General features: G+C 57.0%; 1 protein-coding gene across 1 annotated transcript; it reads left to right on the top strand.

Moving 5' to 3' along the window:
* Nucleotides 1-12,046, top strand: LRFN1 (leucine rich repeat and fibronectin type III domain containing 1). The gene is made up of 5 exons (XM_069549049.1): nucleotides 1-72; nucleotides 2,484-2,516; nucleotides 4,675-4,729; nucleotides 5,143-6,582; nucleotides 10,297-12,046. Exons 4-5 carry the CDS (start codon nucleotides 5,180-5,182, stop codon nucleotides 11,201-11,203), a joined length of 2,310 nt encoding a protein of 769 aa, XP_069405150.1. The 5' UTR covers nucleotides 1-72; nucleotides 2,484-2,516; nucleotides 4,675-4,729; nucleotides 5,143-5,179; the 3' UTR covers nucleotides 11,204-12,046.
* The last annotated feature ends 1,292 nt before the right edge of the window (nucleotides 12,047-13,338 follow it).

The following is a 13,338-nucleotide window of genomic DNA, read 5'->3' as shown; positions in this document are numbered from 1 at the left end:
CGGCCCTCCCCCCACCATGGCGCGGAGCGAGGCGGCGGCGGCGGGGCCGGGCCCCGGGCCCCCCCGGGCTGGGTGAGCGCGGCCCGCAGCGGCCGGGGAGGCGGCGGGCGGGGGCGCCGGTGTGAGCGCGGGGGTGAGCGTGCGAGCGTGTGAGTGTGTGTCCGCGGCGCTGCGGCGGGCCCGGCGTGCGCTCGCGCGGCCCTGTGTGTGCCCGGCGCCGGCGTGTGCGGCGCCCTGCTTGTGTGGCCATCCGGGTGTGTGCCGGCTGTCGAGCCGAGGTGCTGTGTCCGGCCGCGCGTGTGTCCCCCCGGGTGGCTGCCCCTTCAGCTGTGTGTCTGGGGGGCTGTCGCGCGCCCATCGGAGGGGCTGTGTGCAGGTGTGTGTGCGTGGGTTGTGTGCCCAGGTGTGGGTTCTCCCCCCTCCCCCCCCCCCGAGTGAGTGTGTCCGCGCGGTTAGCTGCGTTGGATGTTTGTGTCCGGATTGGATGTCCATCCCAGGGTCTGTGTAGCCGGGTGTGCCCGCTCGGGTGTCCATTTGTGTGTGTGTGTCTGCGGGTTGTATGTCTCCAAGGGTGTGTGTCTGTGCGTCCATGTCAGGTTCCCGGCGGGAGGGGGGCGGCTGGGGCTCAGCGCCTTGTGGGGCCCCTGTGTGGGTTTGGGGGAGGGGAGTTTGCCGCTCCCTCGGTCCATGTCAACTGTGGGGGGGTCCTCGGCGGTCCTTGGGGGAGACGGCCATGTCTTCCCCTTCCTGGTGGCTGGGTAGGGGGGGATGGGCAGCCGGTAGGTGGACAGATGGAGGGATGAGAGGCCGAGGGGTGGACAGATGGGCCTGAGGGAGGCACGCAGACCCGGCCCTCTCCCACCCATCCCACCCCAGTTCCCTACCGGCCAGATCTCTGCAGATGGGGCCGGAGGTGCCCACATCCAGATGGCCAGGCTGGGGGACCTTTGCTGGGAGGATTGCCTCTGACCAGGTGCTCTTCAGCTCAGGCCCCCAACCCTCTGAACTCTGACCTGGCTGGGGAAGGGGGTGTGCTGGGAGGGAGGGGTGTTAGGATTTCCTTGGCCTAGGAGGTAGGAGGGGCGGGGGTGCCTCAGGGCTGGGAGGGATGTGTGTCCAGACTGTGTGTGAATGTGATTCTCTGCCTATCTGTTGACTCTGCCAGTGGGGTTCAATATTTTGTGTGTATTTGTAAGTGTGTAAACCCCTCATAGGGCAGTTATGTGAGCATGTGCCTGTTATGAGTGAACATCTCTGAGTGTCTGTGCAAAGGTGGATCTTTTTGTACCTATGTGCTTGTTTGAGTGTGTATCAGCCTTGTCAGTGTCTGTTCCCGTTGTGGTTCTGTGCATGTGTGTGAGGTGTATATAGGCTAGTGTGTGCATTTGTGTATCTGTTGGTGTGGGAATGTACCAGCTTTGTGACCGTGCATACTGGGGGTACATGAAGTTGCATGAGTGTGTTGGGTATTTAAGAGCATGCACCTGTGTATCTTTGTGTGCGTGAGCATCTGTTACATGTGTGTTGGTGAGTGTGCAAGGGTAGCTTTGTTATAGCTGCATGCACCAGGGGACACATGGGTTTCACAGTTGTGTGTGTGCCTCTATGTGTGAGTGTGCAAGGGAAAAGGCAATGTTGTATGTGTGATTGTGTGCAGGTGTGTCCCCCTCGAGGGTCTGTGTCTACTGAGTCCATTTGCGCATTTGTGTTGGCATCTGAAGAGTGGGGTTGTGTGTGTTCAAATACGTACATGCAGGATGGTATGTGCACATGTGCCTGTGTCCTTGACATAGGTTGACCCCACTTAGTGAGATGGGGGCCCATGTGGCAAGACCTGTGGTGTGCTGGGATCCATGGACACAAGTATGTCCACATCCTGGACCAAGAGCCTCCAGAGGGCAGGGGCACATAGGTCATGCTGCTGTGTCCATGGCAATTCAGATAGTCATGGGTTGTGGGCCCATGTGGGTTTTGGCATGTCCACATGTGTTGGGGTGCCCATGGTCTGATGGCGAAGATGGGAACTTCTGATCCTCCCCCAGCTCCTGCTACTGTTCAGGTCTTTGAAGTTGGGGCACTGGGATGTGGATTGTGGAAGGAGGAGGCTGGGAGCCTAGCATCCTGGGTTTGAAGGAGACAGAGAGCTGAGGGACCAGACTCCTGGATCTTGGGAAAGGAGGAAACTGAGGCCTGGACTGTTTGGTCTAAGGGAGGGGGAGTGTGGGGATCTCGGCCTCTTGAGCCCCCAGAGGACAAAGGACTAAAGTCCTAGACTCTTGGGATTTGGAGGGTGAACAGTCTGGGGCTCAGACTCCTTGATTTCCAGAGGTGACTTCCTGGGTCCATGAGACCCTGCAGAATCTACAGCAGGAGGGCTGAGAGAGTGACCACGGCAGGGGCTTCCTGGGCTTAGATGGTCTCTGAGGAGGGTCTCGGGAGAGGAGCCAGAAGAATACTAACAGTGGGCTTTTGTTCCTTTGCAGGTGCTGGCCCGGGCCCTGACTGCCTGAAGAGAGGTGAGTGGGGTTCCTCCGGCTGGGGATGGAGATGTGAAGTGATCGGGTTTACTCTGAGAGAGTCAGAGGCCTGGAGTGATGCCTTGTACTGAGGGGCCAGGTGCCCTCCAGGCTGGGGGTTGGTGACAAGGTCAGGAATGTCTTGTTTGGGTAAGAGCTTCGTAGAACGATGGTGTGGGTGGTAGGTGGGGTGTTAGGCCTGGAGGTATCCCCTTTTAGGCTGAGTAAAGTGGTCAGAAAAGGGAAGTTTCCTCATGTTAGTAAAGGAGGCAAGAGTTGCCTGACATGAAATGACCCTGCGTTTGGATGGTGGCGTGGATATGGTTTACCATATGTGTGTGTGCATGTATGTGGGAACATCTCCTGGTAATCAGACCTACTGGTGGCTGAGAGAGAGCCAGAGCAAATGATCATTTAATGCTAACATGTAAAGCAGGTAACATTTATATAGCGTTTACTCCATCAGCAACTACTCTAAGCATGTTACAGTGGATTATCTCATTTAATCCTCACAATAAGCCTATGCTGTCATCCCCATTTGACAGATGAACACACTGAGGCCCAAAGGGAGGAAGTCACATGGCAGGGAATTGGTGTGTGAACCTGGGCAGTTGGGGGCCAGATTCTGTCCCGCAATGCCATGCTGCCTCTTCAGAAATGTTAGCTGTTTTTATTGTTAGTATTACACTGTTTCAACTTGAGTTCCACCCTCACTGTGGGCCTTCTGGTTTCATAGATAGTGGTTCTGAGCCCCAGAGAGCTTAGAGCCATGCAGGTGCAGAGCTGCGTCTCCTACTTCAGGAGCACCACCTCCCAGGCCAGGATTTCCTGTTGGGAGGGAGAGCAGTGTCCCAGAGGGAGTGCACAACATTAGTGGTGGTGGTGGTGGGGCGTCGCTCAGAGGTGAAGCGATGCTCTGACTTTGCCTCTTTTTCTTTTTTCAGCCGCATCACTGTCTTCTTCAGTCTCTTTCTTCTGGTCTTCGTCTGTGTAACACTCTTATTTTCTCTTCTTGTCTCTCCCTCTCTCCAACTCGATGTCTCGGTCTCTCTTTTCTGTGTGGGTCTCCTCCACTCAATTTTTCTCCCTTTGCCACCGACTTGCTCCCTGTCTCTTCACCTGTCTTTCAGATTCTTTCTCTTGTTGTCTCTTTCTGTCTCTCTCTGAATCCTTCTCTGTGTCTGCCAGTTCATCCCTCCCTCCCCCTTGTCTCTCTCTGACTCTCTTGGTCCCTTCTCTGTGTCCACAGTCCCCCTTTACCCGTGGGCTGAAGGATCAGGGCCATATGAGGCCACAGCCCCAAACTGCAGATTCCTGGGAGGTGGGCCAGCAGGGACTGGGGCATGGGGTGGGGTGAAAACAGTGTCAGGGACACCCCCTTCCCATCCTTTCCTCTTCACCCCCCACCCACCCCGTGTTGTGATGGGAGCTGGCATGTCGTGGGCTGCAGCTGCCGCAGGGGGAATCCCAGCCGGAAGGTTTTGCCTGGAGCAGAGGCACAGCCTGACTGTGTGTGTGTGTGTCTGTGTGTGTAGGCATGTATAGGGCCTTGTGTTGTGCCTATTAATGTGAGCATGAAAGTCTGCCCCCAGCTTGGGCCCTCAGCAGAGGCCAGAAGGAAACCAGGCTCAGAGAAGGACTTCCCAAGACTGAGCAGGGAGACTGGTATTTTCTCAGCCCCTCCCACCTTCAGTACAACCCCCATTCCCCACTGCCAAAGGTGTGTGTGGGGGTGTTACCCTTAACATTTATTGAATATGTACTGTGTGCTTGGCCCTATGCTCCGTGACCCCTATGAATGAGCTCACTGAACTCTTGCAACAATCCAGTGACGATAGTACAATTATCAGACCACTTTACAAATCAGGAAATTATGGCCTAGTTCGGGAAAATCATCAGTTTGGGTCACAGAGTTAGTAAGTTGGGGGAGCCAGGACTTGAACCCGAGTCTATTTGATTTGAAAGCCCTTGCTCTTAATAGTAGCGCACATTTATATGCATGGCACCTACTGGACGCTCGATGACGATGATGATAATAGTTACACACTAACATGTATTGAACACATTTTATGTGCCAGGCACTGTTCTGAGTATACCATGCTCATTAATCCAGTTCATCCTCACAGAGGTAAGGCCTGTTTTTGTCTCCGTTTTACAGATGAAGAAACCGAGATTCAGAGAGGTTCAGACACTTGCCCGAGATCACACAGCTAGTAAGTGTCAGAGCTGGGATTTAAACCCAGGGAGTATGGCTTTGAAATCCATGACTTTAAACCCCAGTCAGCAGTGATTTTTCAAAATATTTAGTGGGTACTAGAAGGCGCAGGCCAGGCCAGATGTCATCCCTCTGGTTGAGAGGTCATGAGAGGTCTGGGAGCTCCTGGAAGAGGGGCAGAGGCGGGGGTTAGACACTCAGAGGTGGGGCAGTGGTAATTTACCAAGCAGCGTGGAAGTGATGTGATCTGTTCACAAGTGCATGCCAGCTGAGGATCAGTCCTGTCACTGTCCTGCAGGACCCCGTTGTCAGGAAGGGACAGATGTGGGTCAGACTCCGAGCGGGACATCCCAGGGTGGCCAGGCAGGTGGTCAAGCCCTACGCCTGGCTGACCCTTCTCCTTCCTTGCAGATCTCACCTCCCGCTCCTCCTGCCTCCCCCCTGCACCATGGCTCCGGGCCCCTTCTCAGTGCTCCTCTCGCTGCCGCCTACTGCCCTGCCCTTTCTGCTGCTCCTCTGGGCAGGGGCATCACGGGGCCAGACCTGCCCTGGCCGCTGCATCTGCCAGAACGTGGCGCCCACGCTGACCATGCTGTGCGCCAAGACTGGCTTGCTCTTCGTGCCGCCGGCTATCGACCGGCGCGTGGTGGAGCTGCGGCTCACCGACAACTTTATCGCGGCCATCCGCCGCCGAGACTTCGCCAACATGACCAGCCTGGTGCACCTCACCCTCTCCCGGAACACCATTGGCCAGGTGGCGGCCGGCGCCTTTGCGGACCTGCGCGCCCTCCGCGCCCTGCACCTCGACAGCAACCGGCTGGCAGAGGTCCGAGGGGACCAGCTCCGGGGTTTGGGCAACCTCCGGCACCTGATCCTGGGCAACAACCAGATCCGCCGGGTGGAGTCGGCTGCTTTCGACGCCTTCCTGTCCACCGTGGAGGACCTGGATCTGTCCTACAACAACCTGGAGGCTCTGCCCTGGGAGGCCGTGGGCCAGATGGTGAACCTAAACACCCTCACCCTGGACCACAACCTCATCGATCACATCGCCGAAGGGACCTTTGTGCAGCTTCACAAACTGGTTCGCCTGGATATGACCTCCAACCGCCTGCATAAACTGCCCCCTGATGGGCTCTTCCTGAGGTCCCAAGGCCCGGGGCCCAAGCCGCCCACGCCGCTCACGGTCAGCTTCGGCGGCAACCCCCTGCACTGCAACTGTGAGCTGCTGTGGTTGCGGCGGCTGGCCAGGGAGGACGACCTGGAGACGTGCGCCACGCCGGAGCACCTCACCGATCGCTACTTCTGGTCCATCCCCGAGGAGGAGTTTCTGTGTGAGCCTCCGCTGATCACGCGGCAGGCAGGCGGCCGGGCCCTGGTGGTGGAGGGCCAGGCGGTCAGCCTGCGGTGCCGCGCCGTGGGGGACCCTGAGCCTGTGGTGCACTGGGTGGCACCCGACGGGCGCCTGCTGGGGAACTCGAGCCGGACCCGGGTCCGGGGGGATGGGACCCTGGATGTAACCATCACCACCTTGCGGGACAGTGGCACCTTCACTTGCATCGCCTCTAACGCCGCCGGGGAAGCCACCGCACCCGTGGAGGTGTGCGTGGTGCCTCTGCCTCTGATGGCGCCCCCGCCTGCTGCCCCGCCACCTCTCACGGAGCCTGGCTCCTCGGACATCGCCACGCCTGGCCGACCTGGAGCCAATGAGTCGGCGGCTGAGCGCCGCCTTGTGGCGGCGGAGCTCACGTCCAGCTCTGTGCTCATCCGCTGGCCGGCCCAGAGGCCCGTGCCTGGCATCCGCATGTACCAGGTGCAGTACAACAGCTCCGCAGACGACTCCCTTGTCTACAGGTGGGTGTTAGAGTCCCTGGACCTCCTCCTGCCTCAGGGGCCCTCCCTCCGCCTCCCTAGGCCTTCTTGCTCAGCTGGGGTTCTAGATGGGCTTGTAGAGTGGTCTCTGGCTCCCATTTGCCCTATTTCCTTCTCTTTCTATTTCTTATCTTTGTTTTTCACACATCTTGCAAATCCTCCTGGAGCACCCACATGAGCCATTTATCACCATGAATGCACCCGGCATGGTCCCTGCTCTCAAGGGGCCCAGGGTCTACATCACTGCTCACCAAAGTTTTTGGATCATCTACCTTGTCAGTTAGACATTCTTAGAGCAGGAAATATACTCACACATATATAGTTACAGTTGCATTTATATTTAGAAATCACACACAAGGCTACTGTATCAACACATTGGGTACAATATAGAAACAGAAAAGTATCAGAAAAGAATGTAAGTTGTTTCCACCATCCATTGGGTTAGAAGCCATTGCCCCAGTGTGGACAGATCCCTGTGGTGTAGACCGACGTTAAAGAGGTACTTTTCCCCCATCATCTCTGATTGTCTCTTGCTTTCACTTGTCTGTCTATCTGTACCTTCTCTCCCTCCTGCTCTCATGAGGAACTAAGCCCCTACTATGTGCCAGACCCTCAACTGGGCAGGAGAGACACAAGGAGATCAAGAGACCAGGCCCTGCCCTAGGGAGCTCACAGCCCAGAGGAAGGAGGCAGAGAATATGTGATGTTTTTCAGTCTTGGCTTTGCCTTGTCTCTCCATCTCGATAGTGTGGCTTACAGCAGTTGACCTGGCACACAGCGGGCGTTTGCTCGGTGGCTGTGGGCTCTGTGCACATCTCTGCTTTGTCCTGGCTCTGCCTCCCTTAGGCACATTGCTGAGTGCTTGCTGAATGTTTAATCCTTTGTATGACATACCTTGGGTGCTCCAGAGGGGGTGGAGCCACTTCCCCACCTGTGGACAGCTCCTGATCTTGTGGGTACTTAGACCCACACCAAGAAGCCTGCCTCTTGGCTTCCATCTTCATCTCACCCAGTGTTCTCTTGGCCATGGTCCTGGCACACAGTAGGCACTTTCCCACGATTGGTTGAATGAGGTGATGCCTTCCTTTTCCTGTCTCTGTCATGCTCATTTTCTTTTCGTTTTGAATTTGGTCACCAAACACTGAATAAATGCCTACTGTGTGCCAGTTCCACGCTGGGCCCTGGGCCTACTGAGATGGATAAGACACTAGCCCAGTGTTAAAAACATTAGGGCAACACAAATGGACGAAACAGAAACTTTTATAAGGTACTGCCAAAGGATACTATTCCACTTGACATTCCCAGCTACACTGTGAGGCAGCTGTGATCCCCCCTCCCATTTTATAGACAGGAAAACTGAGGTTCAGTGGGAGAAGTCACTTGTTCAAGGTCACACAGAAAGAGATAGAACCAAGATTCCAGCTCTTACCCTTCTAACTCCCAATTCTGCCCTTTTTATGTTGAACACTTGTTTATCAGGCAACTGCTGTTTGCCAGCCAGGGATTAGGGGAGAGGGATAATACATTTGTGTAAACAGCTCCTGGTTTTTGTGATTCTCCACCTCTTTCTTTTTTTCCCTTCTCTCTCTAACATGGTGGGATAGAGGGAGGTTCATGGGCCCCCAGACCCAGCATTTCTGCAGATGTTGATGGCCCTCTGTCTCCAATGGGGCAACAGACCCTAGGACTCTTCCCTTCCCCTCAGGGCTACACAGTCCCAGTCCTCTGTCCCTCATTGCAGGCGCCTGTGCTACAGCACTGCAGGGGTTAACTCCCTCACTGCTGCCATGGGAGGAGGTGACAACCAACCAGAAGCCTGTTCTGCGGCCTGCTTGGGCCTTACAGCCAATTAGAGACACAGGGGCTCAAGCTTTCTTAAGGAGCCAGCCTCTGTCCTTGAAAAGGGGGGAGTCCCTAGCAACTGGTTATTTTAGGGGAAGGAGCAAAAGGAGCCCAAGACTCTTTGAGAGGGAAGACGAGAGGAAGAGGAAGACTTACAGCCAGGGGCCCAAGGTTGGATGGAGTTGGTGGGGGGGCAGTGGTCTGGGAAATGGCAGGCAGGCGGAGAGTCGGAGAGGTGGTGGGCCCCTGATGTGTAGTCTTTTGGGGGGAGGATGGCTCTTGGTGATGGCGGAAACTTCTGGAGGTGGAGGAACTGAGGTGGGTTTCAGGACCAGAAGGTGGTGCGGCTGGAGGGAAGGTGATGCTTCTGAGAGGTAAGAGGCCTGAGGAGGTAGGGGTATGGCCTTTAGAGGAGGCGGTGCTCCCGCAGCATGGTCCCCACGCAGATGAAGAGGCGGTTCATGTCTCTGATGACCCACTAAGAGCTTTGTGGGAGAGGAGAGCCTGTGAGATTGAGTGCATGCAAATCTGTGTGGGTGTGGCAGTCTTAGCTTAGCCAACAATGAACATGGAAGGGATGTGCCCAACAGAAGAGGGGCAAGGCCCAGGGGAAATGATTCTTATAGATGGGGAGGAAGGCAACTGGTAGAGGAGAGTGTGAGGCACAGCAAAAACAGCATTGTGTGGGATGCCAACTGTTAATGAAATTATTAAGTGCCAGGCTTTGGGGATGTTAACTCATCATACTTCACACCATCTCTATGGGGTAGGAATTCTTAATAACCTCAGAGGGGGAAATGAGACACAGAGAGGTTAAGAAACTTGCCTGAGGTCACAGAGCTAGCAAGCAGCAGAAGAGAAACTCAAACTCTGGCATCGTGGCTCTCAGACTTTGTCAGCTTAACCACTTCTCTACACTGCCACTTGTTTGAGAGCAGGGGTCCATGGCAAGATTTGCCCCAATTATGGATGAAACTTACCTGGGGGCGTGGTGTAGTGACTTCAGGTAGTATAGGGCAGGGTGTGCACATAAAGTGCTCGTCTCTGATATCTGGGTACAGGGCATGACATGCAAAGAGTGGACATGGTCCTAGGCCGGGGAGGTGAACCATCTCCCCGGGCCATTGTGGGGTGTGGCTTGGAAGGCACTTGTCAATCAGAAGGGAAGTGGCCTTTAGCCCTGGCCCCTTGGTGGGCAGGAATATGTAGTGGAGGGGATAAGATAGATGCTGCTAGGAGAGGTGTATGTGTACCTAAGGGTGGGATATGCAGATAAGGGGGCATCATCTGTATCATGGTTTCCTTGAAGGGGTAGGAACATGTAGAAGAGAGGAACTAGAAGAGCATCCATTGCCCCAGTAGGAGTAAGACTGGGAGTATGAGGTAACCTGCTAGTCCACCCCATTGAGAGTGAGGTTTGCAGGTAATGGGGCGTGGCCTGTAGCATCCATCCCCTTAAAGGGTGGGAATATGTGAGCGCTTGAATGGCATTTGTCCCAGTAGGAATGAGACACTGCTAGGGAGCAAGCCCCTTGAGAGCAGGGCATAGAAGCTGTAGCACTCCTCCCTGGGGGCCAGGATGTATAGATGAGGGGAGACGAATGGCTGAAATTTGCTGTGAAACACGGGTGGGGAGTGGGTCTGATGGTGGGCCATGCAGATAAGGGGCGTGGCCTATACCCAAGGTCCTGAGAGGGTGGGAATTTGCTGCTTGAGTGGCTGCTGTCGTCCCAGAGAGGGTGAGACACTGGTAGGGAGGCATGGTTAGGTCCGCACGGGTGGTGGGGACATGCAAGTGAAGCAGCTTGGTTCAGAGTGGAGCTAACCCCGCGCTGATCCCGCCCCCTCCTGCAGGATGATCCCATCCACCAGCCAGACCTTTCTGGTGAATGATCTGGCAGCGGGCCGCGCCTACGACCTGTGCGTGCTGGCCGTCTACGACGATGGGGCCACGGCGCTGCCGGCCACCCGAGTGGTGGGCTGCGTGCAGTTTACCACGGCTGGGGATCCCGCACCCTGCCGCCCGCTGAGGGCCCATTTCTTGGGCGGCACCATGATCATCGCCATCGGGGGTGTCATTGTCGCCTCCGTCCTCGTTTTCATCGTTCTGCTCATGATCCGCTACAAGGTCTACGGCGATGCGGATGGCCGCCGAGTCAAGGGCACCTCCAGGTCGCCTCCGCGGGTCAGCCACGTGTGCTCGCAAACCAACGGCGCAGGCGCAACGCAGGCCCCGCCCCCGCCGGCGCCCGACCGCTACGAGGCGCTGCGAGAGGTGGCGACTCCCGCGGCTGCGGCGGCGGCCGTCGAGGCGAAGGCCGCGGCGGCCGACATGGCTTCCGCGGAGACGGAGGCGGTCCTTGGACGTTCCCTGGGCGGCTCGGCCACCTCGCTGTGCCTACTGCCATCCGAGGAAACCTCCGGGGAGGAGTCCCGGGCCGCGGTGGGCCCTCGGAGGAGCTGTTCCGGGGCTCTGGGACCGTCGGCTTCACCGCCCCCCACTTTAGCTCTGGTTCCTGGGGGAGCCCCGGCCCGGCCGAGGCCTCAGCAGCGTTATTCGTTCGACGGGGACTACGGGGCGCTCTTCCAGAGCCACAGTTACCCGCGCCGCGCCCGGCGGACAAAGCGCCACCGGTCCACGCCGCACCTGGACGGGGCCGGAGGGGGCGCGGCCGGGGAGGACGGAGACCTGGGGCTGGGCTCCGCCAGGGCGCGCCTGGCCTTTACCAGCACCGAGTGGATGCTGGAAAGTACCGTGTGAGCGGCGGGCGGGCGGGCGCCGGGACGCCTGGGTGCCGCGGACAAACGCCCAGCCGCCCTGACGTTTAGGGCAGGATTCGGGGGTGACAGCGCCGAGCCAACACGTCGTCGGACTGGAGGGGAGAAGCACCCTTCTCCCTGGAGAGGGGGGCGGGCTGCCTGGGCTGCGGCTCGAGGCCACGCCCCCGCGCTCAGGGGGGTTTGAGGGCGGGCCGCCGGGCTCCCCGCCCCCGCGGACTCCGAGCCCCTCTCCTGCCCCTCCCCCCGCGCGCTCGCGGACCTCGCTGGAGCCGGTGCCTTACACAGCGAAGCGCGGGGAGGGGCAGGGCCCCCCCGACACTGCAGCACTGAGACACGAGCCCCCTCCCCCCGCCCGGGACCCGGGGCAGGGGCGAGGGGCCCATTTCACGTATCTGGCTGGACTAGATCCTATTCTGTCCCGCGGCGGCCTCCAAAGGCCCCCCACCAACCCCATTCAATTCCCTGGTCCCGTCGTCGGGTCTGGCTTGGGGTCCCCTTTACTCTGTTCCCCTCGTTTGTCTCTGTCCCGCCATCTGTCATCTCTGTCTTACGTCCTTCCCTGTTCGTCTCTCTTTTCTCTGTCCCGTCGTCTGTTCTCCCTCTGCCCTCCCGTATGGCGTCCAGCCTCCTTGTCTCACCAGATTATCTCCCCCAGTACTCAATTCTCCCGGGCAGGTCCCACCGGAAGGACCAGACTCTCCCCGACTCCTTCCTCTTACTCCCAAGTGAATCCCCACAGGAACAAAATCCAAAACCAAATCCCCCTCGCTACCGGAGCCGGGACCCTCCGCCGCAGGAGAATTAAACTTTTTTCTGTGTCTGAGGCCGCTCTGCTGACCTCTGTGTGTGTTCGTGTGTCTTGGGAGGTTGGAGGGGGGCGTGGCCTAGATTACAGCTGTAGGACTATTGAGACTAAAGGTGGGACGGCTGACTGCGACCAGGGAGATTTGCAGTTTCCTACCCTTTGAGAGATTTAGAGGTGGGGAATAATACATAAAAAACCAAAAACAATAGCTAAGCTTGAATGAGTGCTTACTATTGCCAAGCACTTAAATCGTTTAATCGTCACAACAACCCTAGGATATCAGTACCATGACCCCATTTTATAGATGAGAAAACTGGGGTCCAGAAGTAAAGCAACTTGCTCCAGGTCGCATAACCAGAAGGTAACAAAATTGGGATTTAAAACGGCAGGCAGCCTTCTGAATCTTTAGTGTCCAGCAACTAGGGAGTGTTCATTTTCCACATAGGCATTGTGCTAAGCACAGCTCATCTCTCTGAGGTCCGACAGCTTGTTGGAGGTTGATACACTTGGCCCCATTTTACAGACAGGAATCTATACCAGGAATAAGTGAAGTCACTTGCCCAATATTTTCCTGGTGAAGAACGAGTTGGCAGTTTGACCTCAGTATCTGTTCCACTCTACTACAAAATGTAGCCTCTGATGTCTGTGTCTGGAGGCTGGGGAATGGACCCCAAGGACCTTAATTAGCTGAGCCTGGGTATCAAAAGCCAGCCTGGTGGGAGAGGGGACATGGGAAAGGGCTCACGAGTCACACTGTTTGGAACCTGAGGGATTTTAGGAGGTAGAGAAGGGGTCTACTTGAGGGCACAGAGGCTGGCATGGGCGGAGAGGGCAGGGGAGTTTCTCAGACAAGGGTGTGGGCTGTGGCTGGGGAAGCAGGGAAGTTTTTTTGGGGTGGTGGTGGATGGGTCCTGCAGTGAAAACTTTTCTGATCCTAGGGAAGAAGGAAGAAGGCTTCATGCCAGCCAGGAGCCTCCTGAGGCCTTGGGAGGAGGAGAGAAAGACAGAAATAGAAACAGAGCAGGAGGGAGGGGGATGGATCTGGGCAGACAGGGTGGGAGGCAGCAAGGACAGAGGCACCAGAGAATCACAGGCCAGCATCACCCAGTGGCCCAGCTGCACTTATCTATCTCAGTCATCACGACTCCTGGGTACCGGGGGCTTCCCACACACCAGCCGTGGTGCTCACAAACCCTCCTTGAAGCATGAATAGAGCGTGCAGCTCAGCCCCTGGCACAGAGCACAAAACGGACTTACTCAGAGAGGAAGCGTGATCACGTCTATACTCCAAAACAGATGTGTGCAGTGTG

This window comes from Ovis canadensis, chromosome 14 (genome assembly GCF_042477335.2).
Source record: "Ovis canadensis isolate MfBH-ARS-UI-01 breed Bighorn chromosome 14, ARS-UI_OviCan_v2, whole genome shotgun sequence".
NCBI classification, from domain to species: Eukaryota; Metazoa; Chordata; class Mammalia; order Artiodactyla; family Bovidae; genus Ovis; species Ovis canadensis.
Note: the sequence above shows the minus strand (reverse complement) of the source record. Positions and strands in the feature narration are given on the sequence as shown.